The 21,649-nt window shown below is 43.6% G+C and overlaps 1 protein-coding gene across 1 annotated transcript in view; it reads right to left on the bottom strand.

Moving 5' to 3' along the window:
- The window catches only part of LOC146809290 (dual specificity tyrosine-phosphorylation-regulated kinase 1B-like), a 368,762-nt gene extending 347,353 nt beyond the window's left edge, over window positions 1-21,409 (bottom strand). The window contains exon 1 of the mRNA XM_085616098.1: window positions 19,408-21,409. Within this exon, the coding sequence (XP_085472224.1) occupies window positions 19,408-19,540 (133 nt within the window). The 5' untranslated portion in view covers window positions 19,541-21,409. The remainder of the gene's footprint in view (window positions 1-19,407) is intronic.
- Window positions 21,410-21,649: the final 240 nt, after the last annotated feature.

Genomic DNA, 21,649 nt, shown 5'->3' with positions numbered 1-21,649 from the left:
TTTGTGTTTGTAAGGAACGCTGTAATTTGCAAAAATGAATAAAATTAAAAGTATACATATATTAGATGTTACCAAAACGTATTTTTCTTCATTCGAGTTTGAAAGCACTGCGAGTTCAGAATACCAGTTGTACAAAAACGTATTGTGCTATTTTCATGCCTTTTAGTGCACTATTGGCTCATGTTTAACAATGATCACGTTTAATAAATACTTCTCAATGCAGTGCTATAAATGGGAAGCTTCAACGTGTTCAAGAAATACACTTTGGGGAATTTTGAAGAGACTGCCATATTTTACGTGGTATGCTGTATAATTTAAATAGAAAACATTTTTTGGGCTTGTCACGTGCACAGGCTCTAGGAGCCAAGCCAGGCACTCTAGCACAGAGAGCGCGTTTCGTATTGTTGCTCAGGTATTTTATTCCCCCCTTTGGTAGTTTTTTCGTTTAAGCAGAGGACAAGGTCACACGCATGTTGTACAGTTTGTGCGGGTTGGCAGTTTAAGTTAGACGCAATTTGAAAAGTTGAAGAAGGAAAACACTTACAACCAGGGGGTAACAACGGTGACCAAAGAGTTATCACTTATACATCCGTTTGAGAAATTGAAGGTCTATGACAAAAATAAATAGTGGAATTAAAATCAGTTTATTTGAATGTATTCAAAATAAATAAAAAGCTTACTAGGTTCCTTTCACAATGGTGATAAAAGTCTTGAATTTGGCAATATAAGCCACAATAGCTTTAATTTGACATTCTCAAGATCACTTAAAAATCAGAAGAGGGCTCAAGGTGTAAACATGATGTGTGACTGCGAGAATTCAAACAGGCTAGCTCATCACAAACACTAACAGACGAACAGTCATTCGAATGTGCCTCAGGCAAGGAAGTAAGCTGTAGCTGCCAGTCACAAGCTAAGTGCATCTCCCAGGCCAGTAGGGCCGAGAGAGAATCCGTGACAAGTCAGGGGTCTTCTGAAAGATCACAGCATATGGGACACAATATGTAACATGGGTTGCATTTGAAAGCCAAGTATGGCCTGGACACAGTGTCACTTGTTAGAGTTGCATCTGAAAGGCTACTAGAGACACTCGTGTACCTTTGCTAGGCAGTTTTAAGGAAGAACAGTAGCTCGTTGAGCGATTTATGTTTAATTTTTATAAAACGCAACTATCCCAGAAAGGGGTGTCCTGGGGCTAATCTGAAAGTTGGAAAATTTAGGACCAAATAATTACGAGACAGCTAATAAATAGGTTTTTAGCTTTTTCAGAAATCTCAAAAGGCCCTTCTCTGCTCTTAAGCTTAGGGGGGCGACATTCTAATCCTTTTAATAACTACAGCAAAGGAACGGCAAACCAGCCAGGATTTCCTAGATTGAGGGACAGAGACAGCTGGAACGAAGAAGGGTCAAGAAAGGATTGTAGAAGATCGGTCACATGGTTGCTGGAAGAAACATCAGAGGACTTAATGACAAAAAACAGAGCGCTGTAAAGATGCTGTGGCTCTTCATGGGCAACTAATTAAATTGGGGGTAATGAGGGAAAAAACGAGACCACTTATTTAAACCAAAGACCAGGTGAGGTGATGCGCTCAAAACCATTGAAACATACAAAGTGCTGAAGCAACCTAACCTAGAAGTTATGAGTGCATATAGTGTTTTTGGAGAGGCATTCGGCAAAAGCAGCAGGATCTTCCTAATGATGCTCAATATGAGGAAACGTGCATGCAAGTTTACTGATCTTCAAAATGTAGTATATTGCCAACAAGCATTAGCAGAACCAACAGATCTGGGTGTAAAGTACTATAGCACAAAGCTATGGCACATTGCGGCAAGACACTCGAGAGCCAGCAGGAGCAGGCAGAGGGCTTCAGGTATAAAGTAGTCCGTCAAGCAGCTCAATGCAAGCAATGGAGTTGAGGCTATGCTGTGTGCATTTGTAAAGCGCACTATCACCCATGAGTGTATCCTGGCACTGAGAAGGTGTGTGCGCCTAGCAAGGACTCTGTCACGCAAATGTGATTTGTGGCAGCGATGAGAACTATTCTGTACTGTGGTAGAGGCTGAATCTGGATTCTGTGGTATCAAGGAGCTGGTGGTTGCTGAGGTGGTCAGCAAAGCATTTGTTGACTAGTTCCTCTAGATGGAAGGATACACCCAGTCAGTCGCACTAACAAAGAAATGAATACTTCACTGGGCTGCACTAAGACGTGATTGATGCAATCTCCTGTCAATGGTTGAAAGAGCTTTATCAAAGGAGGTTGAAAGTGGTGGATCCGAATCCCACTCTATGTTGATTGTTAGCAATAGGTATGGTTGATAATTGCACTGTCAAATACAATCCATAACAAGGTTTGGCAAAACCAATAGGTCTCTTGCCTCTGGAATGTACTGGCTTCGCCAATGATTTTTAGCAATGTTGTGCAGCCTGGATAAAGAAAGAATAAAAAGGAAGCTAATGACGTTATCGTCTGCATCATTTAGAAAGAGCACACGATGCATGCTTGTACCTTCAAATTGACATGGGAGCTTTTTGTCTCTATTTATAGATTTGTGTTTTTGAAAGCAGGATTGCAGATTTGTGTTTTTGAAAGCAGGTGGGAAGAAAGCAATACATGGAGTCGAAGTAGCACTGGTGGCGCAAAACAACGGGGCAGGGGAGGTTCAGAGAAAAGGAAACTAATCGACAAGAGGGCAATATTGAGGGGGGGGCAAGATAGCAACACAGATTGAGGAAGTAGCACACGGAATGAGGGCAGAGAGAGCAAGATGAAAGGGTGAAGGACACAATGGAGAGCACATCACAGATGAGGTGGTGTAGAAGAGCATGTGTAAGAGTAATAAGGAGCAGGGAGAGAAGCAGATTCGAGAGACAGAACCCATGCACTGTTGCAGAGTGTGTAAGACAAAAGTAGTTCCCTAAAAGTGAGCAGTGGAAGGACAGAAGTAAATTGGAGTTCTCTCTATGATGGACACGCCATTAAAAAGCAGCAAGCAATGCGATAGTAGACATGATAAGCAATTAGCAGGCTGTAAGTCCCTCTATGTTTTTGGTAAGCACACACTATGTCTTTCGACCAGACAGATGCTTTGTCTGGTAGGCTCGACCTAAAATGACACCCCTCCTCAAGACAAAGATGGGGGTGGTTAAAGAGCAGAGCTTATCTGACTATCAATCTGAGGTCCACACAGAAGTGTGACCAAGTGGTGGGAATGATATTGATTGCCAATGGCAAAAGCTACGCTTTCTTAATTTGACCACTAGAACATAAATAAACACTGAACTGAGATCTGCGAATGTAGGCAACTCCATCACCAAACCTGGTCAATCGGTCAACTTGCTTAATTGAAAAAAAACAGGAAGAGCTGCAAAACTGGTCAGTTGCAGTCTTCCATTAACCAAGCTTTAGTAATAAAGATCAGATAAAACTCCTGGTCAATAATTAGGTTGGGAACATTCAAACAGTGTTTGACCCAAAAATAAAAAAAAGCATTTTGTAAGGCACACTTTAGCAGCAGAACTAAGGTCTTAGACAAAGCAGGCTGACTTGGTTGGTGAGGAATTAACATAGCCAAATTTAGAAATGTATTCTTAAACAGGCGGTCCGGTGAACTGGGTGAAAGGCTTTGCTCCTGGATGGAAAGGAAAGGAAAGGAAAGGAAGAAAGAAGGGAAAGAAAGAAAGAAGGGAAATAAAGAGAAGGAGAGAACATTACTTTAAACACATTTGAATCCTTCTCAGAGGTGCATGAAGCCAAGGGCTGCATGAGGCAGATTTACTATAAGCTCACACCCAGATTGATAAATTGGAGGGGACGGGCGCTCCATACAGGTGGACACAGAGTAAAGAATAGGCAAGAGATTTTATACAAAGGCGCTACACCCTCCTCAGACAAAGTGGCTTCTGAAGGGTAAAATGGATGTCACAATGTGAGACTTGCTGAAGTAAGAACAGTGTCAGGGATGTGCCCTCTCAAAGTGCATCCACTTATACCTAGCCCCAGCAAACAGCGACTGGGGTAGAGCCTCACACAAAGGCTTTCATGAAACTTATTTGGCACAATTAGAGCTGCTACCTAAGTGATGGAAATGGATCTTACAAAAGAATTGTGAGGTGAAACAAGATCTTATGGATATGGCAATAGGTTATTCACAGTGCAGGACCCAAGGGCAGCTAAAGAGGAGGAAGTTGCGAGGCTAAGGAATGAACTAATCCCCTTGAAAGACCAACAAATGGATCTTCAGGCACATGCAGAAGACAGAAATCGTTCCAGGAAGCAGAACCTTCGAACCAGGGGTCACTCAGAATGCAGAAGCCTTTAATCTCCCCTATTATGTACAACAGCCATATCAGCATGCACATTTCTCGGAGAGCTCAGTAGATATAGAAATAGACCAGGTGCACGGAGTCAGAGCTTCAGATATCGTGGTGGATGTGCATCATATCTCCACAAAGGAAGATATCCTCCGAGCAACTTAAGCTAAAGGCACCACTGAATTTCAAGAAAATAAGATCGCACTATTCCAAGATACCTCACAGAGAATGCTTCAGAGGCACAGGGACTTCAAACCTGTTACGGACTATCTTAGACAACAGAAAATTAGATATATGTGGACACACCCTTTCAGGTTGATAATAAAGTGGCAAGACCACACATATCTAGTATGTTCTCTCTCTGGAGCGTGCAAAATCTTAGGCCTAAAGTTTAAAGAATCACAGAGCCTGCACAGCAATTGTCCACACATCAGCAACAAAGAGGGGGGAGAATAAACCGCTTGCCACGACCTTGAAAACCATACTAATTCAATAGCTCATGAGACTACCGATCATGAACAGCCTGCACAGAACAGAGGCAAGAAAACTCTTCTGCAAATTGAAGACAGCCCATACACACTCAAAAGGTCTCCAAGTCGCTCAAAGCAGTTAGAGGGGTACCTAAAAAGTGCCCGACAGAAAGCAAGAGCGGGAGTTAGGAGGGTCTGAGGAAGAGCCCAGGTGATGAACTGTCATGAGCCCTCCGCTACAGCGCCTTCTCCAGGATCCCCAGACTATTGGAAGAGCCTAGTGGGACACAAGTACATTTTTTTAAAAAGTTTTTCGAACACAGTTTTGATGATGTGTACATTAAATGTTTTCACAACAGACCGCACACAAATCGCATTGCTCCATGACCACACACAAACTAAACAAGACACCATGGCTGTCAGCCACAGAGGTCTCACAAACACATTCTGCTCACCGTATCCTAATAATGGGAACTCAGTTTAAAGTAATTAATTTCAACGCAAGAGATTCAAATAATCCTGGGAAGCACTTGGCAGTACTCTCAATGTTGCATAAGACCAATTGCGACATTTACCTGCAAATAGAAAGTCTACCTCAGGATTGGCATATGCTTAGATCTAAATAGTTCTTGAGACAGTTCCCATTATGGAGTCCATCTAAACAGGAAGGAGTAGGAATTTTAATAGCAAGAAAAGTTATGGAGGAGGGGCAGGCTAAGCTCGTAGATCAAAAAGGGAGACTTCAACTTAAATTGGGAGGGGATAGCATCACAGAGGCAAATCATTTATGCTCCAAATACAGGGCAGGGAAGCTTTTCTGAAGCAGGCAATTTCTGCAATCCTCCAAAAACAAGATAGCCAATAGTGATCGTAGGAAACTTCAATATGGTCATGGATAATGGCAGATAAAGGCCAGGTCTGAGCTATGGGCAATCTGGAGCCTTCTCAGAGCACTGGGGTAACTGGAGGAGGAAGAAATGACAGACAAAATGTAGATCACGTATCTGACCCAAATCAATTACATCTACTAATCAGCGACCCACAAAGCATATGCATTTTTTGTTCATTTCTTAGGCACCCCAGATCTAATAGGGTGAGCACAGAAGCCAAAATATATCCCATGGTGCGGTCGGATTATGCGTCATTGACAGATTTGTCCTCCCCTCCCCCCAACATCACAAGGCACCAGGCCAATGCAGGCTGACTGACTCTCATTCGGGACAAACAGCATAGAGCAGCCAAACAAACTACTATTGAACAAATCCTAGCCAAAAATTACCAAAGCAAGATCTCCGGTAACACGCTGTGGGGGACACCAAGTTGTGATAGGAGGACATCCAATTGCTACAGCAGCTAGCTGTAGAAAACAAGGTGCATACTAATAGAGAAGAACTAAAGAAGGCAACCACGGCTAGAACAAATACATAATTGCACAAATGTATCCTGCATTTTGCAGTCACTGACAGCAGCTGGAGCCCTACAGTGTTTCCTTGATCAAGACAGAGCAGAATATGCACTACTAAGGATATAACAAAATACTATATACACGTGTTAATAAACTACGCAAAACAAAAACTGAGTTCGAAAATTCAAGAGGGTAGAGTAGGCTAAATTCAGGATAAAATACAGGGTGCGGACCAAGGTAAAAAACACTGCATCAGAATATAGAGAATTCTTTAAATCCTTGTATGCCGCTCAAGAATTTCATTACAGAACATGGTCCTTTATCTCACCAATGCAGATCTCTCTAAATTGACACCCCAACAGCGGACACCCTAGACACTCCCAAAACAAAGGAAGACGTGATATCAGCTATTGCAAGTTTGAAACCCAACACCACCCTGGACAAGACCAGAATCCCCAATTATTCTATAAACTCTTCTGTCACAGCCTAGCCCTCCTTCTCACAGAGTCGAGCAATTTATTCATAGGCCTAGGGGCACGGACTAGATCCATGCTTAAGGCAACCATCAGTTATTCCTAAACCCGGCATGGATAACACCCAATGTGGATAATATAAGCCCATTTCTCTTATTAATACAGAGACAAAGTTACTCCCTCACATTCTACCAGCGAGTCCCAACCCCTATATGCTAGGCTTGATCAATCCTGATCAGTCAGGTCTTATTTCAGAACACAAATGCTCAGACGATACCAGGAGACCGTAACATCTTATAGGCATGGTAGACAGATCTACGACGATAAAGGCACTTGACAGAATACAGTGGCCTTACCTTATGGAAAGCCTAAAAGAATTTTGGTTTCTGGACAGATTTAGATGCTGGATACAAAGCAGATATTCTCTTCAAGAGGCACAGATTAGAGTCAGGAATGCTGTCTGAGACGTTCCCCATTCAACGAGTGGATCGAAAGGGCTGCCTCCTCCCCTCTTTTTTATGCCCTGTACATTAAGCCATTAGCACAGAGAGTAATGGCCTACAAGTTTATACAAGGTATCCCATTTGGAGGAGAAAAATCACAAAATTTGCTAATATGCTGACAACGTGATACTCTCCTCAACAGAGCTCATTCAATATCTCCAGGTTACAGTGGATGAGATGCAGGAATTTGGTGTCGTCCCTGGTTTCAAATTAAACCTGCAAAGATTCCAGATACTCAATTTGTCGATACTGGTAAAAGTGCAGGAAATGCTTCAAGCCCATTACCCACTCATATGGGCCCCAGAAACATCACATATTTAGACATCCAGTTAATCAACACCACAGTACGCACAGTTAAAACTACCAGTCACTAATGGGATCGATCCGCAGGATTTTACAGCATGCTACACAGTTTCTTCTAACTTGATAGATTAGCTGCCATTAAAATGCAAGTTCTCCTAAGGCTCTTCTTTGTGTTCTAGACCCTCCCGTTGCAGCCACCACCAGGCACACTCGACGACACAAGAAAAACACATATGCTTGGTTTCGTAAGTAAGCACATATGGGCTTTCCACTCTTGTACATGCACATACAAGAGGGTGGACTCTGGGTTCCTAATGTGACATTTCCAAGAAGCACAGTCCAATCCCCCGATTTACGGTCCAGAGAAGGTACTGAAGAGCAGTGAAAAGAACTGGTGTTTTACGGACCAACAGGTAGCAGGGATACATATCTGTAGTGTCCCTGGCCTGAACAAAAAGACCGACCATGGGGTGTATAGTCACCCCCAGTAACCAAAGCCACACTTGTCAGTACGGGGATTGGTGCCTCAAACAATCTCCAAACATACCCTTCCCCACTTACATATATTGGATCCAATCCAGAGTTTACTCCTGCCCTAAAATGTAATCAATTCCAAGCCTGGCAGGCGGCAAACTCACTGGAGAAATGGTGGATACAAAAAGAGTAAATTCTGTTCTATTAACTAAAAAAGAAAAAACCTGGGGATGCCAGAAACTAGCATCTACGTCATTCTCAAGTGCGACATTGGGTCTCATGGAGGTGGAACTAACAGTGTGTAGATGCCGCGCTACCTTTGAGATGGCTCTTATTCAAAACGAACGATAAAAGTATACTCTCGGAGCTCTATGCTCTCATGCAATTGAGCATGCCGAGCACTAAATCCCATAGTCAGTTGAGATAGGAGAAAGGGCACGCATATTAGCATCGATCTGTGAAACAATGTGCATCGATGAGTGGAACCAATTTGAAATGGTCGATGCATTGGTACTATTCCTCTGTATTATTTTGCAAGTAGTATCCACAAAAAACAGCATGCTGTCGGATAAGTTATTTACCTCCTTAAGCAATGCCCCTATCTGACTGATACTGGAAAGTAGCATTAGACTACCTGGTTAAGATCTTAGAAAACGAAAACTCATTTTCCACCATACACACTTCCAAGCCTCTGAAACAGCCCGACATACCACAATACTCCAGGGGTCGACACTACGGCCCTTGCACAATGTGCAGGTATCCAGTTGATACTCTTATGGGGCACATAAAATATCCCAGGTCAAAGCCTGGATACACAAATATGGAACTTGATGGCCTGGAGAAACTAACCATGTCAATCAAACCTCTATGGCTATATGGACCCATTTTATTTCATTATTATCCACAGAATTCAGCGAACAGTTATGTCCAAAATATCTGAAAGTTTTAAATATACTCCAGCCAACACCAGCCCGTAACTATGCAACAGTGGTATAATGTGGCCTATATTCTGGCAAAAACATAGTGGTAGTCGGCAGAATCAAAATGGGTGTTCAGCATTCAGATTATTACATACGCCTGTGGTCATGTTTATAGTTCTAAAGGGAAGGGGTATTTAAGTTTCATATTATATGATCACACTCACCAGTCCCCCAGGTTGTAGATGATAAAGGCCACCACAAGACAACCTTCTCCTGCTATGCTGAGAATTTCATGCAGCTTACTAAGTAGCAACCCTTTCATCCCACCATCAATCCTTTCCTGAAACTCTAGGGAGAAGGCCTAAAACAAATAATCACCCACATCTGCATATGCAAAGCAGCTGTTCAGCCAGGGAGCGGAATCCACTATATCAAAATGTAAACTTCATCCAATCTCAGCCTCATATATATTTTAGATCAGCCTCACAATTATTTGTTTGATAGAATCACACATTTATTTTTAGCTTGGTCTGTGTCTGAGAAGGCTATCCACACCTGATAGACTCCAAACAAACAGGAGATCCTATGATTCACAAAGAGCTTTAAGGCTTGGAGGAAGGCCACAGGAAGCAGGAGACTAAGTTAGGCTTCTGGGTTAGATAGCGCAAGGGATAGAGTCAAGACAGCTAAATAGGCAAAAAAAAAAACATATTGGGTTTCAGACTTCCTCGTGATGGAAATTTCGATATAAAAGTCTGAGCACTGCACAGTCAACCAGATATTTTTGAAAGCTTCTCTAATAGAAGAGCGACCCATAGAGGTTACTATAAAAAAACAGGTTTGCACTTACTGCAAACTGGAAAAGGCAACCAACAGACCTCTAGCAATCGAAATCGATCATGCTTTCTTGTTCCTTCAACCAGAGCAGCAACTTTATTGTCGGCCAATGCGAAAGTTTCACAGATGTTTGAGTGCGGTCATACAGAAACATGTTAAAACCACTAACACAGGTGGGTTTGAAAGTAGACATGAATGCAGGACATGATTAATACAAAATAATCCAGCAAGGACAAATTCCATCTCTGACCAATGGGACATCACATAAAAGGCCTGATGCAAGAGATGCAATAGTTTAAAAAAAAAAAAAAAAAGTGGAACCTTAAGTACAAGAATGAAATCCAGGTGCCAATAAGCACGAGACAGTTAAGTGGACAATGAGGATATGATTAAGACAAACACTAAAGGCTCGAGATGCCCAACTAGAACAGCAATTCTGGTTCTGGCTAATTCAGCACACCACAATGTGGTGGGGTGGGTGGAATGGGTTTGCCGGATACAGATTTCACAAATGTTTTGGCTCAGAAAGGAAGGACAAAAAAAACGCATACCTTCCAATACACATGGGCCCTTGATCAATAGTAACGGCTCCACACTCTGACATTATCTATGGGTTCAATGTGCCACGGATAAAGTCGTCCAACTCTATAGGCATCAAAAACAACATGCAAGGAGGCAGTACTTATGCTACGTAGAATGGAAATGTTAATGATAGGCCGAAAAGACCTATTTCTTTCAGGGTGGGTAATATGAGCACCACTATCCATGACAAATTGTGCAACACATTCGGCCCTTTTCTAAGTGTTCACCAGCACATGCAGTTATAACCAAGAAACAATCACAGATGTTTTTAGGTCTCGCCGGAGACAGCGCTTTAGCGCTGCTCTGGCGAGACTTATAGTAAGCACTTTTGGAAGTGCAAACGAGTGCTTTCAGGCCGCCAACTACTGTGCATGTGTGCCGGGCGCGCGCACCATTTGGCAGCCTGAAAGCACTCGTTGTCTTTCACTTTCGCCGCTTTGATGTTTTATCGTGATCGCGATCACTTTCACATTCGCGGCCGTACGGCCGCTTCCCTTCCTACTTTAATGCACTGTTAAAGCAGAATCCACGCGTCGTAAAGCATGCCCGCCCCCACTCCCCCCTCCCACTCCCTCCTCGTCAGCTTCAGTGCGCTCTTGTTTTTTATGTTGTAGAGTGCATGTGCAGACTGCTCGTGTTGCACTGTCTGCGCTCGCCCATACACCTCCCACTCCGTTTGTTCCACCCCCTCCCTAGGTCCCTGGCGTCTCTCCCGCCGTGCTTTCACGCCCGCTCTGTTTATTCCAACTCCTCTGTGGCCTCTCTTCTGCCGTGATTTCACATCCTCCCAGTCCGGAAAACCATTATTCAGTTGCCGCGAATGCCAGTCTGTTGTGGCACACGCAATGTTCTTTTAATTAATATTGACATTGAGCACTTCTGAGAAGTGCCTGCACCTTTAAATCCTGGCTTGCGTGTAGCTGCTCTGCTTTCACCCCTCCCTTTTTCATTCCGGATGTGTCCAGGCACCCGGAAGCAGCAGCTCCTTGTCCTCCGGGTTGCCGATGAACATGGGGGAACTACTGGTTTAGACCGTGGCGGTGGAGGGGGCTCAGAGTGTTTGACCTACTGCCCCCTCTCGAGCCCTTCCAGCATTCGCCAAGTCATCTCTCCAGTGTGCAAGTCCGAGGCACAGAATCCGGGAAAGCTTGGACCGGTTCCCAGCCCTCAAATCACACTCTCTCGAGTTGTATTTCCATCTGAGCTCCTGCGCTTCATGTTTTTGATGCTAACGCAGGGGATTCAGGTGCTTGTGTTACTTCCGCTGGTGCTAAACTGGTAACATGCTGAGTTGTGTACTACCCATTATTTAAGCATGGCCGGAAATGCAGTTTGTGTAGCTAGATACACAAGCGGTTAATATAATGCTATTATAATAGGAGAATGGGTTCCCAATTGCACATTATAAAAAGCATGTCACCTCGTAGTTCAATGACCATATACAGGCATGATGCTGACGAATGAGTGCTTGGTTAAGGGCATGGAAGTCTGAAGAGATTTACCAAAGTCTTATAAAATGGGTCTGGAAGAACCCAAGCAGTCTGGCTCAGACCTGCAGCCCCTCTCCTGCCCTCGTTTAAACCCCGCTAGTGTCTTCGTAACGGTGCACAAGAGAACATCCTCGGCTTTCCAAAGTCTGTCACCCACCTCACTGCCATGTGTTTGACTTTTTCTGTACTCCCCCTTGCATCTATATGCCCCTACACACCGTGTTCTTTCTCATCTCCCCTTGACTTACTGCGTACTATTTCAAATATCTCTACTCACCTGTCCTCCACCCCCATCTTTTCATCCCCCTCCCGACCAGCTGCCCCAACCCCTTCCCTCCCACCAGCCTCTGCCCAGACACAGCCTGTTTGCACAGGTATCAAACGGCCATCGTGGCAATAAGTGCGACTGAACCTACCTGAAACTAGATTCCTACAAATACCCGCCACGCCTGGCTCTGCATGCAGTGCCTGGATGGGCGCCTTTCTTAAAGCAGCGCTAAGCATAGCATTTCATATATATGCGCATGTGTGTGTGATGTGTTTGTATATATATTGTACGTATTTACGTCTTTGGGAGTGTGAGGTAAATGCAATTGTGTGTGTGTGTAGTGGTAACGTGTTTAGTTGATGTGTTAGCATTAAGTGTGCATGTGTGTGTAAATGATTTCACTGGAACGAAACCCCGTTCTAATTTTTTCACAGCTGGCGAGGTGCAGAGAGCAGCACTTGGTGCGGGAAATAATTCCATTTGTGCGTCTCTGAACTGGTCGAAAGACCCCGGTCTGGAGTCTAGGCGCTGTGCTTTTTCCACGAATGCTGCTAACGTCTGAATTTCAGTGCCGAAGATAGAAGGAAACGCGCGGGTCAAAGCCACAGGCCTATGAGATGTTAAACACCGAGATTCTTTCCTAATTTATCGCGAAACAGCGCGGTGACAGCCCCTTGATTCTCTTGCCTTCCTCTTTGTGCCCATTTTACGAGTGCACGGGTCATAGCACTTCTGCGGCAAGCACCCTCCAGCACCTCTGAAAACATACTTCAGCTTGTTGTGTTATTGTGCTGGTACATATTACCAGGCTAGGGTTTGAAATCGGCAATTTAAACATACATTGTGTGATCTTGACAACTGCTAGCAACAGCGGCAAATAAAGTATGGAACTCTCAGGGTTTGAGTTGGAAGTGACTAGTTAAAACTGCAGTCTTAGGCACAGATATCAATTTTTAGAGGCCCGCTCTACCATCCAAAGTTTGGACTCTTAACACCCGCAAACACCTCCCAATAACTTTGCTAAACATAACAGCTTGCGAGGGGGAGAGGATGTGGCCTAACAGCTAGAGCGGGTCGACCTCAAACCTGGGGAATTGGGTTTGGGTCTCGGCAGACACGCTCAACATCCTGTCATTCTGGGCAAATCACCGAATCTCCCCGTGCCTACCAAAAATGAATGTGTCTGTGTGAAACGTAACTAGTGCTCATGCAAAGCGCTCAAGTTTGGAACGGAGTAAACCGGTTCAAGACCCTGCGTCTGCTCCACATTGTGTGATTCTGGGAAAACCGCGTATTCTCCCCGAGCCTACACATATGCATTTGACCTCGTGTGAGTAGTTTGGTGCTCATGTAAAGCGCTCAGAAGCCCTTGGACCGAGTTCTCGCTATATAGAACAGAAAATAATAAATGTAAAGCATAGTCACTGCCTGTTGGATTGACCTTGTCTGTTTACAAACCTGGCTGTACCCTGGCTGGTAAACGGTGACAGCAGGAATGCACCAAGTATCATGACGGTACCAGACCAGAAAGGGGATCTGCAGGCAGCACTCTCGCAGACGCACATCCACAAAATGGTGCCTTACTTGCCTTTTAAACAAGCATTTGCAATGCAAATAGGTCTCGCATTTACGTGAGTAAGCTATTGGCATTGTAAATGACAATGCCTTTTATTTATGTTTTTAAAACGAAAACAAAAATAAAAGGCATTGTTGTTTGCAATGTCAATAGCTCAAACTCTCGTAAATGCGAGACCTATTGCATTGCAAATGCTTGTTTTACCAGTGAGCAAGGCTGCCATATTTGAACAGATCTGCTTTTTGACAACCCCAATTCTTTTAACATGTAGCTCTTGCCACCACTGTGCCCGGATTGAGCAAATGTTACGTTGTTTTTTTTGCCAACTCATGCCCTGGAGGGAAACTGCTCATTTTGTGACTAGGCTTTGAGGTATCAAAATAAATATGACTTGGAAGACATGCGACTCCTGAAGTCTCCTACTGCTTCTCACATTTTAACTTGATAATGCATGGTTACAATTTGTGAAAAGATAGGAAGGTTTGAAAGGTCCAGTCTTTTTGGGGACTTGTAAAGTCCGACAGCTCCGCAGACTGTGGAAACTGCAATAACCACGAAATTACTACAAACTGAAAAGAAATAAAGAAATAAAAAGGGGGTGGATCACCCAGGTCTCTATCAGTTGCATAAAAATATAGATAAATCCATGAGTTACAGATAACCGAGTTCTGTAAAGTCATGATGAAAAAAGGGCATCCCAAGGAGAGATGAAATAAACTACATAGAGGGGCTTCAGTGATTACGAGGTAACATACTTGAATCCAGCCACGACTCCGTTCAAAACAAGAGACTAGAGAGTGAACGTGCTGAAGGTGGTAATGAATGGAAACAATGATTAAAGGTGTCAAAGAGACTAGATAATTATAGGTGAAATTAAATTTACTTTAAATGAGACCCTTGCAAAACCCACACACTGGACTTGCAGAAAAGCAAGTTAATCTCTGGGAGGACCAGACAATAGCACAAATTATCAGTATTCCACCACCTGGTTTACTTGGCACAGTCAAATGTTACTTTATACAGCTACAATTTGACCGACAGGTCTACCAGATGGAGACATTTGGGTATTTGATTCTAAAGTTCGCTCATCTCATTGCATAATTAGCTTTTAAGTGAATCCAGTATATTAGTTTTGCAAGGGCCTCATTTTAAGTTCATTTAATCACACTTATTTGGCTATGCATTAGTCAGTGTCCCCCTGGGGAAGGCAGAGTTTTTTTTTTCTAAACTGGAGTTTGTGCCTAATCCACCAGCTTCAGAGTCTGCATGGTAATCACTTACTTCACCTCGGTGACTGTTCTCAAGAGTATAGAGATCGTCTGAATACCCACGAGACTTATGCGCTCACCAAGAGGTCCAAAGAGCACATGCTTATAATGTATTCGTTGTGGACCCTGAAAATGTTTCCAATGAGCTGTGATGACCGTGCAAGTTCTAGTCCCAGACAATGAACCTTTCCGCATTGTGTGAAGTGTCACCCGACATCCCCTACTGCCATTAATGATTATACCAAACCAGTTTAACGTTTATTGCCTGGATAAGATAGGTTTTACCAATTTTTGAACAAATGCCTCTGCCGACCTAGAGGTGCATATGAAAAATTCGAACACAGCATTTGAACCAGGACTGAGCTGTAATTGCAAATGTTGAGCACACTGAACAAAGTCTCAATGGACAAACACTACTTATTCTGTAATTTATGATTTTAAGACACTCAGAAAAATACTTGGGCTACTTGAAGCCAAAACCTTGACTACTAAAGTAATTTGCCAGATTATGTGTCAAAAATACCCGTCTATAACCTGTTACACAATGTGATAACTCACTGTTACAATCCCTCTGGGTTTAACAAATGCTTTTCACAATGACTAAGTTAGGCATATGGCCTTTATCATAACGTTTCGTAAAGAGCAGACCAGACCTATGAAATTGAATATAATTTTTCCCAAAGACCAAATCAGGCCTGTAACTCATCACTATAACCAACTCAGGCTTATTGTTCGGAGTGTAAGCTTTCCCACACTGAAACCATCAGGCAAAGAGACATAAAATTACAGTTGGTAAGCAAAACACTAGCTCGACTATGAGGGGCAACCAGGTTACTTGCAGCGCAAATCCTCCATGCTCATGGTTTGTCACAGGGGTTAACCAAAACTCTTACCCAATACAGTATTCAGAGATTCCATATACAACTAAATCCTTCTCTGCTGGGTTTCAGGGTTTAACAACAATTCCTCAAATGGATTGATGTTAATATAAGCTTTTACACAATACGTACGTCGGGCCTTCTGCCTGAATCTTATTCCATAAACGGATCAGACCTTTATTCATGATAATTTGTTTGCCATCTTATCCAACCCAGCCCTGCTGTACTGTGTGTAAGCTTTGCCACAAGTCAAATAGTGCATTAGAAGCACTCGAGTGGAAGCACACAACTTCAGCCCTATCAAATTCTGTACTCTGATAAGCCCAAGTGGGTAGAGCCTAAGCCCCTTTCTCAGTGACACTTTGAAAGCTCTTTATTTGTTGATAATATAAATTCTGTTGACGGCTGCACTGTCAAGCCACATCTAAAACTGCATGTAGATTAGTGTAGCCCTGGACATACCATAATGCAATCAAACACACAGCTGCACTCAAGTCTAAAGTTAATGATGGAAAGGGCGATGGGACTTAAAAACAGAGTATTCCTCATTACTTTTCTCCTCCAGTCTGTGCTGTTGCTAGAGTAAAAACAAACTCTGTAAATTATCTACTTCTCTAAGACACGAACAGCATTATAGTACCTCGTGTGGCCCATCCCAATTGAGCTTGATAATTTATGCATATTCATGAACCTTTTCTAGGCATCCATACTGCTACAGGCTCAGGAAGTTGGATAAAAAAAAAAATAATTGCAGCTTAAGGGAGGGGGAGCGCTTTCTGCAAAAGCATTCCATTTTGTCCAAATCAAAACCTACTCCTGTCCACCAACATGTGGGCGGAGTCAAAACCCCTCTGTAGTACTTCTGAAAACTCTTTTTTAGAGTGATCACATAAGATCTGGTGACACCTGGGTTGTCAAGCCAGTCCTAACAAGAAAGCTCCATTGCTCGGTTTTTAAGTGCTCATTTGACCTACAGATGAGATTTGCTTTTCGCTTTCAACTTTTAGTTGAGAGGTAAAAGCATCATAGCCTATTGTCAGCCAATGGCATGTGAAATACTTTCCAAACTTCAAGGAATGTACTTTGTAGCTACATTCAGAGTACACCTCCATTTGGATTTGTGGCACATTGTGTACATGTTTGGGCCTCGTGGTCTAATACAACTAAAAAGTATGTTTTGGTTTTTGCTCCCAAATTTAGACCTCTGTAGTCAAATAGTTATTTCAAAAGATTTGGCACCTTCTGACTATTGCAAGCAAGATGTTTCAAGATACCAACTGAGAAATTGAACGCCCAATACAAAAACACAAACGGGGCAAATTTAAGCATCCTAGTCATAGACAAACAGGACTTTAGCAATTCCTTAAGTGTATCTCGGACCAGAATCTCAAGATAGTTGGAGGATTATTATTGCAAGATATAGGGCGAGGAGGACAGATAGGTTTGGTTCCATCAGATGATCTGTATATTTTTTTCCAAGGAAATTGGTGGCATTGCACTGGTCTATGGAGTGAGAAATAGGTAGTACTGGCAGGAAACTGAGGTACGGCTTGAAGGTTTTGAAAATTGTTTGATGTCTGTTTTATTGGTGGCCTTAATACTCTATCTGGCTACTATTTACCTAATGCAGTGTATGTATGCTGCAGACGTAGTTAAATAAGAGTGAGGACAAAATGGGTTGTGCTTTTCTTCTGTTTTCTTTCAGGTCTGCAAATTGCGTGGTTATGGTGAGCAAGATCTTTGGAATAACATGGTGCTGATAGTTTAGGTTTGCACTTAACTTCTTCACTAGAGCATGAATGTCTACAGTTTCTAACGAAATGCATTAAAAGTTGTTGAGCAAAATATACAGAAGTTAAAAGTGTTAACAGGTTAAATAAAATTTCACACTATATTCTCAAGGAAGAAGTCCTTGAGCATCAATGGTTGTTTATTCTCTTTTACACAATATCAATTACTTTGGTTGGGCATGTAACAGAGGGATGGGAAAGGCAAAGTGGTCATATCCCAGGCCTGAGGTATGGGTGGTTTGCAATGGATCGCGGATGATGCCAAAATGGGTGATGTTGAGAATATAGCTTTTGCGGTGGGCTAGTTTGGCAACCTGCTGTACCACATTGAAAATGTCAATGAGGTTGAGAATGGTATCTCTTCTGTTATTTGCATTCTACTTGTTGAGGAGGCTGAAGTCTGATGACAGCGAGTTGGATGTACGAGATGATAAAGAGGTCATCAATTTAATCTATGAAGTGTTAGGTCTGTCCAGTAGACCTTGGCACACAATTGCAGTAACTGGTATGTGAGGAGTTCCATGGATTCAACTGTCACTGGTTTGCTAGGGGGTGAACGTTGAGGAAGTTTTGCGACGACAGATCCCATGTGTAGTCAATGAGCATGCAGAGTGTAAACAGCCTGTGGGCACCAGGACATTTAGACTACTGCTCTGGGTTCTGTGATAACTGGCCTATTTAATTATTTTTGGTCTTCAGGGCCCCTAATGCCACAAAGACGATTTTGTTCCATGCCAGTTTCATATTTACTATACTAATTCAACACTAATTCTTTATGGTTTATGGAGCAACGTGCTAGTCGACGAAAAAGCGCTTTGATGCCTCGTCAGAGGTAGTAAGAGCTATATAAATGCAATTACAATACAATATGTCAGTATGTAACCTACCCAAACTAGAATGCTGCACGTATAACATTGCTGGTCAAAATGTGTATTGTTGCTGAAAGTAAACAAATACATGTAATCTATTAGGAACCATCGCTAAGCAATGTAAAGAAGAGAAAAACCCTGCTACACAGACCAGTCAATCTACTCTCGTCAACACTAAACCTTGGTCTACGAGAACACAGAAAAGCAACTTTCTGCCCAGCCAAAAGTGTTACAAAGACACCACACATGTGGACATGTGCTATATAAATTGCTGTTAACACCTCTGCCCTATAAAACACTGCTCCATGAAGAAACACCTTGTCACTTGATCCTGAATAGGCTAGATCTGCAATGTAGACCTTTCTGACATTCTAGCAAGCCAAGAAACTCTCTCCAACGGATTAAATCAAAGTTAAAAGCAATAGTCTACGGACAATGCAACAGAGTTAGAATCTAACTAAAATGTTGCTGCACACCAAATTAACCTAAATTAACAGACTAAAACTATGAATTAAATTAATGCTGATTTCCGTAATCGTCAAACTACTGCATAAATAGGCTCAAGAACCCTTACACAACTTTGTTATGCAACCATTTTATATCACGTACTGAAGACATTATGTTGTGACATGGGCGAAGGCTTAGTTACTTTGGGCCATATGTACTAAAGCATTTTCCCATAGACACAAAATGGGTAAAACCTTGGATACATCTGGCCCTTTATGAATATGTCATAGGTTGTGGGAGACTATGCCTGCCATCAACACCACCAAATCCAACTGGAAGAAAGGCTAATGGGGCAAGGCAACTAAAAACAAACGTAAAAACGAGTACAACATCTAAAATATTAACCAAACCAAACACGTGACAAAACAAACAAACTTTACTATTTCAAGCATTTGAAACTAAAAATCTAATTCCACTAAGATTGAGTAAATAGATTAAATGAGCAAAATGAATGTTCACATTAATGTTATGAAAAAGATACTAACTTCTGAAAGGTTTCTTGTTGCAGTGGGACGATGGTAAGTAGCACACTGGATCCTTGTTGATCCACTCAGTCTGCAATGCTGCTAGCATTCTCTGAGAAGGAGGTTCTTCTTCTGTGCTGGACGTGATCACCATCGAAAATCCTTCCGCAGTCAATTAGATGTAAAAGGTTTCCTTTGAATCCAAAAGGGAGACTGGTCCCAGGCTTGGCACGGCTTTCATTCATCCATACCTCAAGAAGTAGCCACACGTTTATGTTAAGGTGACGTTCGGCGGCACCTTGGCTGGGTCCAAGTGTACAGCAAGATCCTAGAGCCTGCAAAGCAACATTCTGGAAAAATCCTCATCCAAAAGTTTATTCGGAAAGGCAGCGTTTAAAACTCCGGGTAAAGCAGACGAATTCTATAATATAGTGGGTTTTGCTCAGATCAAGAATGTCCAAACTATGTGTACCCTGTTATACCAGAACGAACGGGCAAACTTTTTCCAAGCACAACTAGATGGTCCGCTTTAACAAAAAAACTAAAAATCTTTATTAAAAAATTACATCAACGATAGCCCTGCACGTGTTTCCATGAAAAGATGGATGGGGAATCTTAAGCGTGTAGTCTGTAGATGGTCCACGTTTGAATAGGTATGTCCATCTCAGTTAAACATTAAGACCATTCGGTGATAGTTTTTGTAATCAAAGGACATCGGTCTAGCTGTTTGACAACTGTTGAGGTGGTGGTCTGTCACCAGTCTGCTGCTTTAGTAGCCAGGCTAGGTGTCTATAAATCCTTAAGCGGACAGACGACCCATTCATTTAGTACCTCCTATTTTGTCTGACTGACAGGGCCTAGTGACGTTGTGTTGTCCCTGCACTAAGCACCGCAAACAGTTGCGGTCGCCAGCTCAGGGCAAGAACAGATACCTGAAACTATGACCGACTGGCTTCATAGAGCAGCTACCTGGATGACTGGCATTTAACCATAGAGAATCTGTGGATGCACACGGTTGATGTATAGCTGAGGTGATGTCTCCTCGATCACAGATAGTCAGTCCCCTTAGGGTGGTTGGCCTAAACCTAGAAGCCAGGCACCAAAAACTGCCACGGGTGGGTTACCCTGGCGGCATCGAGTCAGCTTCCTATGGAGAGACGCAGCCAGTTCAATAAACCCTGTTGTTTCTGGGGCTGCCCGTGGTCCGGCCAGATAATATCACATGCGAGGTGTCCGGAGGCTGTCCCCAAATGTACGACTGCGCTTGACACCTAACGGTGATCACGGGTGTGCAGGGCCGCAGCTGAGCTTTGCGGCATCTCTCTCCTGTATGACAGCTGGACCAGGCCTTATCCCTAGAGCAGGTATCGGGACACTATCCTCACCGCGGTGAAAGCAGGGCCGCGGCAGAGCTCCGCTGCTTAAAGTCTAAAAGGCCACGGCTGATCCCTGCAGCGAATATCTCAGGTGCAGACCTCCTGTCATAAGCGATCGCTTGGCCGCGATACCCCCAGAAGATATTGTAGAGAGGGTGTAAGGCCAGGCCTTTCCCCTGCATCAGGTATCGGGAGGCTGTCCTCGCAGGGGTGGGTACAGGCCTCTCAAGATGCGGTGTTCAACTGCGGCTGCTGCACCGCTCCTGGTCACTGCAGCAGCTCATGAGGCCGAACCGTGCTGCAGGCTCTTTAGGGGCGGGCTCCCCTCTTTGGAGTAGGTGTCTTCTCCCTCCTTGGGTGCTGCTCCCTCCGCGGAGCAGGCTTCTATGCTGCTCCGACAGTGTCAGCTCGGCTAGCGTTGGGAGGGGACTTCCTGCTGCGACAACCCGGCTCCAGCGGTTGCGGAGACTTCAGTCCGCGGCGTGTCAGCTCCCGGGCCAGCTGCTCAGGAGGCGGCACGTCGCCCTGGTCTCTGCGGCCTCCCTAACTCCTACCTTCGGCTCTCCCCGGCGTCTCCGCGGCTCCCTGCCTCCCCTCCCCGCTCACGGGCTCTCCCGGCTGCGATCCACACCCTGGGACGCACCAACACAAGCGGAGGGGGGTTTGCATCGCAACACATGAGGGTCTCGGTGCAATTCTAAGAGAAGACATACACAAGGAAAGCTCCGGAGAACGTTTCAAAGACAGAAATACACGTCTGAGTGTTTTTTTACTGAAATTACAGCTTTTATGCGTAGATCATACACCCCTGTCCATCCGCATCACAGTGAGCTCGCCCAACGCGCCGCTCCATTTATAGTAACGTAAGCAGTTAAACCTCAGAGCTG

The sequence above is a fragment of the Triturus cristatus genome, chromosome 7 (genome assembly GCF_964204655.1).
Source record: "Triturus cristatus chromosome 7, aTriCri1.1, whole genome shotgun sequence".
NCBI lineage: Eukaryota > Metazoa > Chordata > Amphibia > Caudata > Salamandridae > Triturus > Triturus cristatus.
This window is presented reverse-complemented; position numbering and strand designations above follow the sequence as displayed.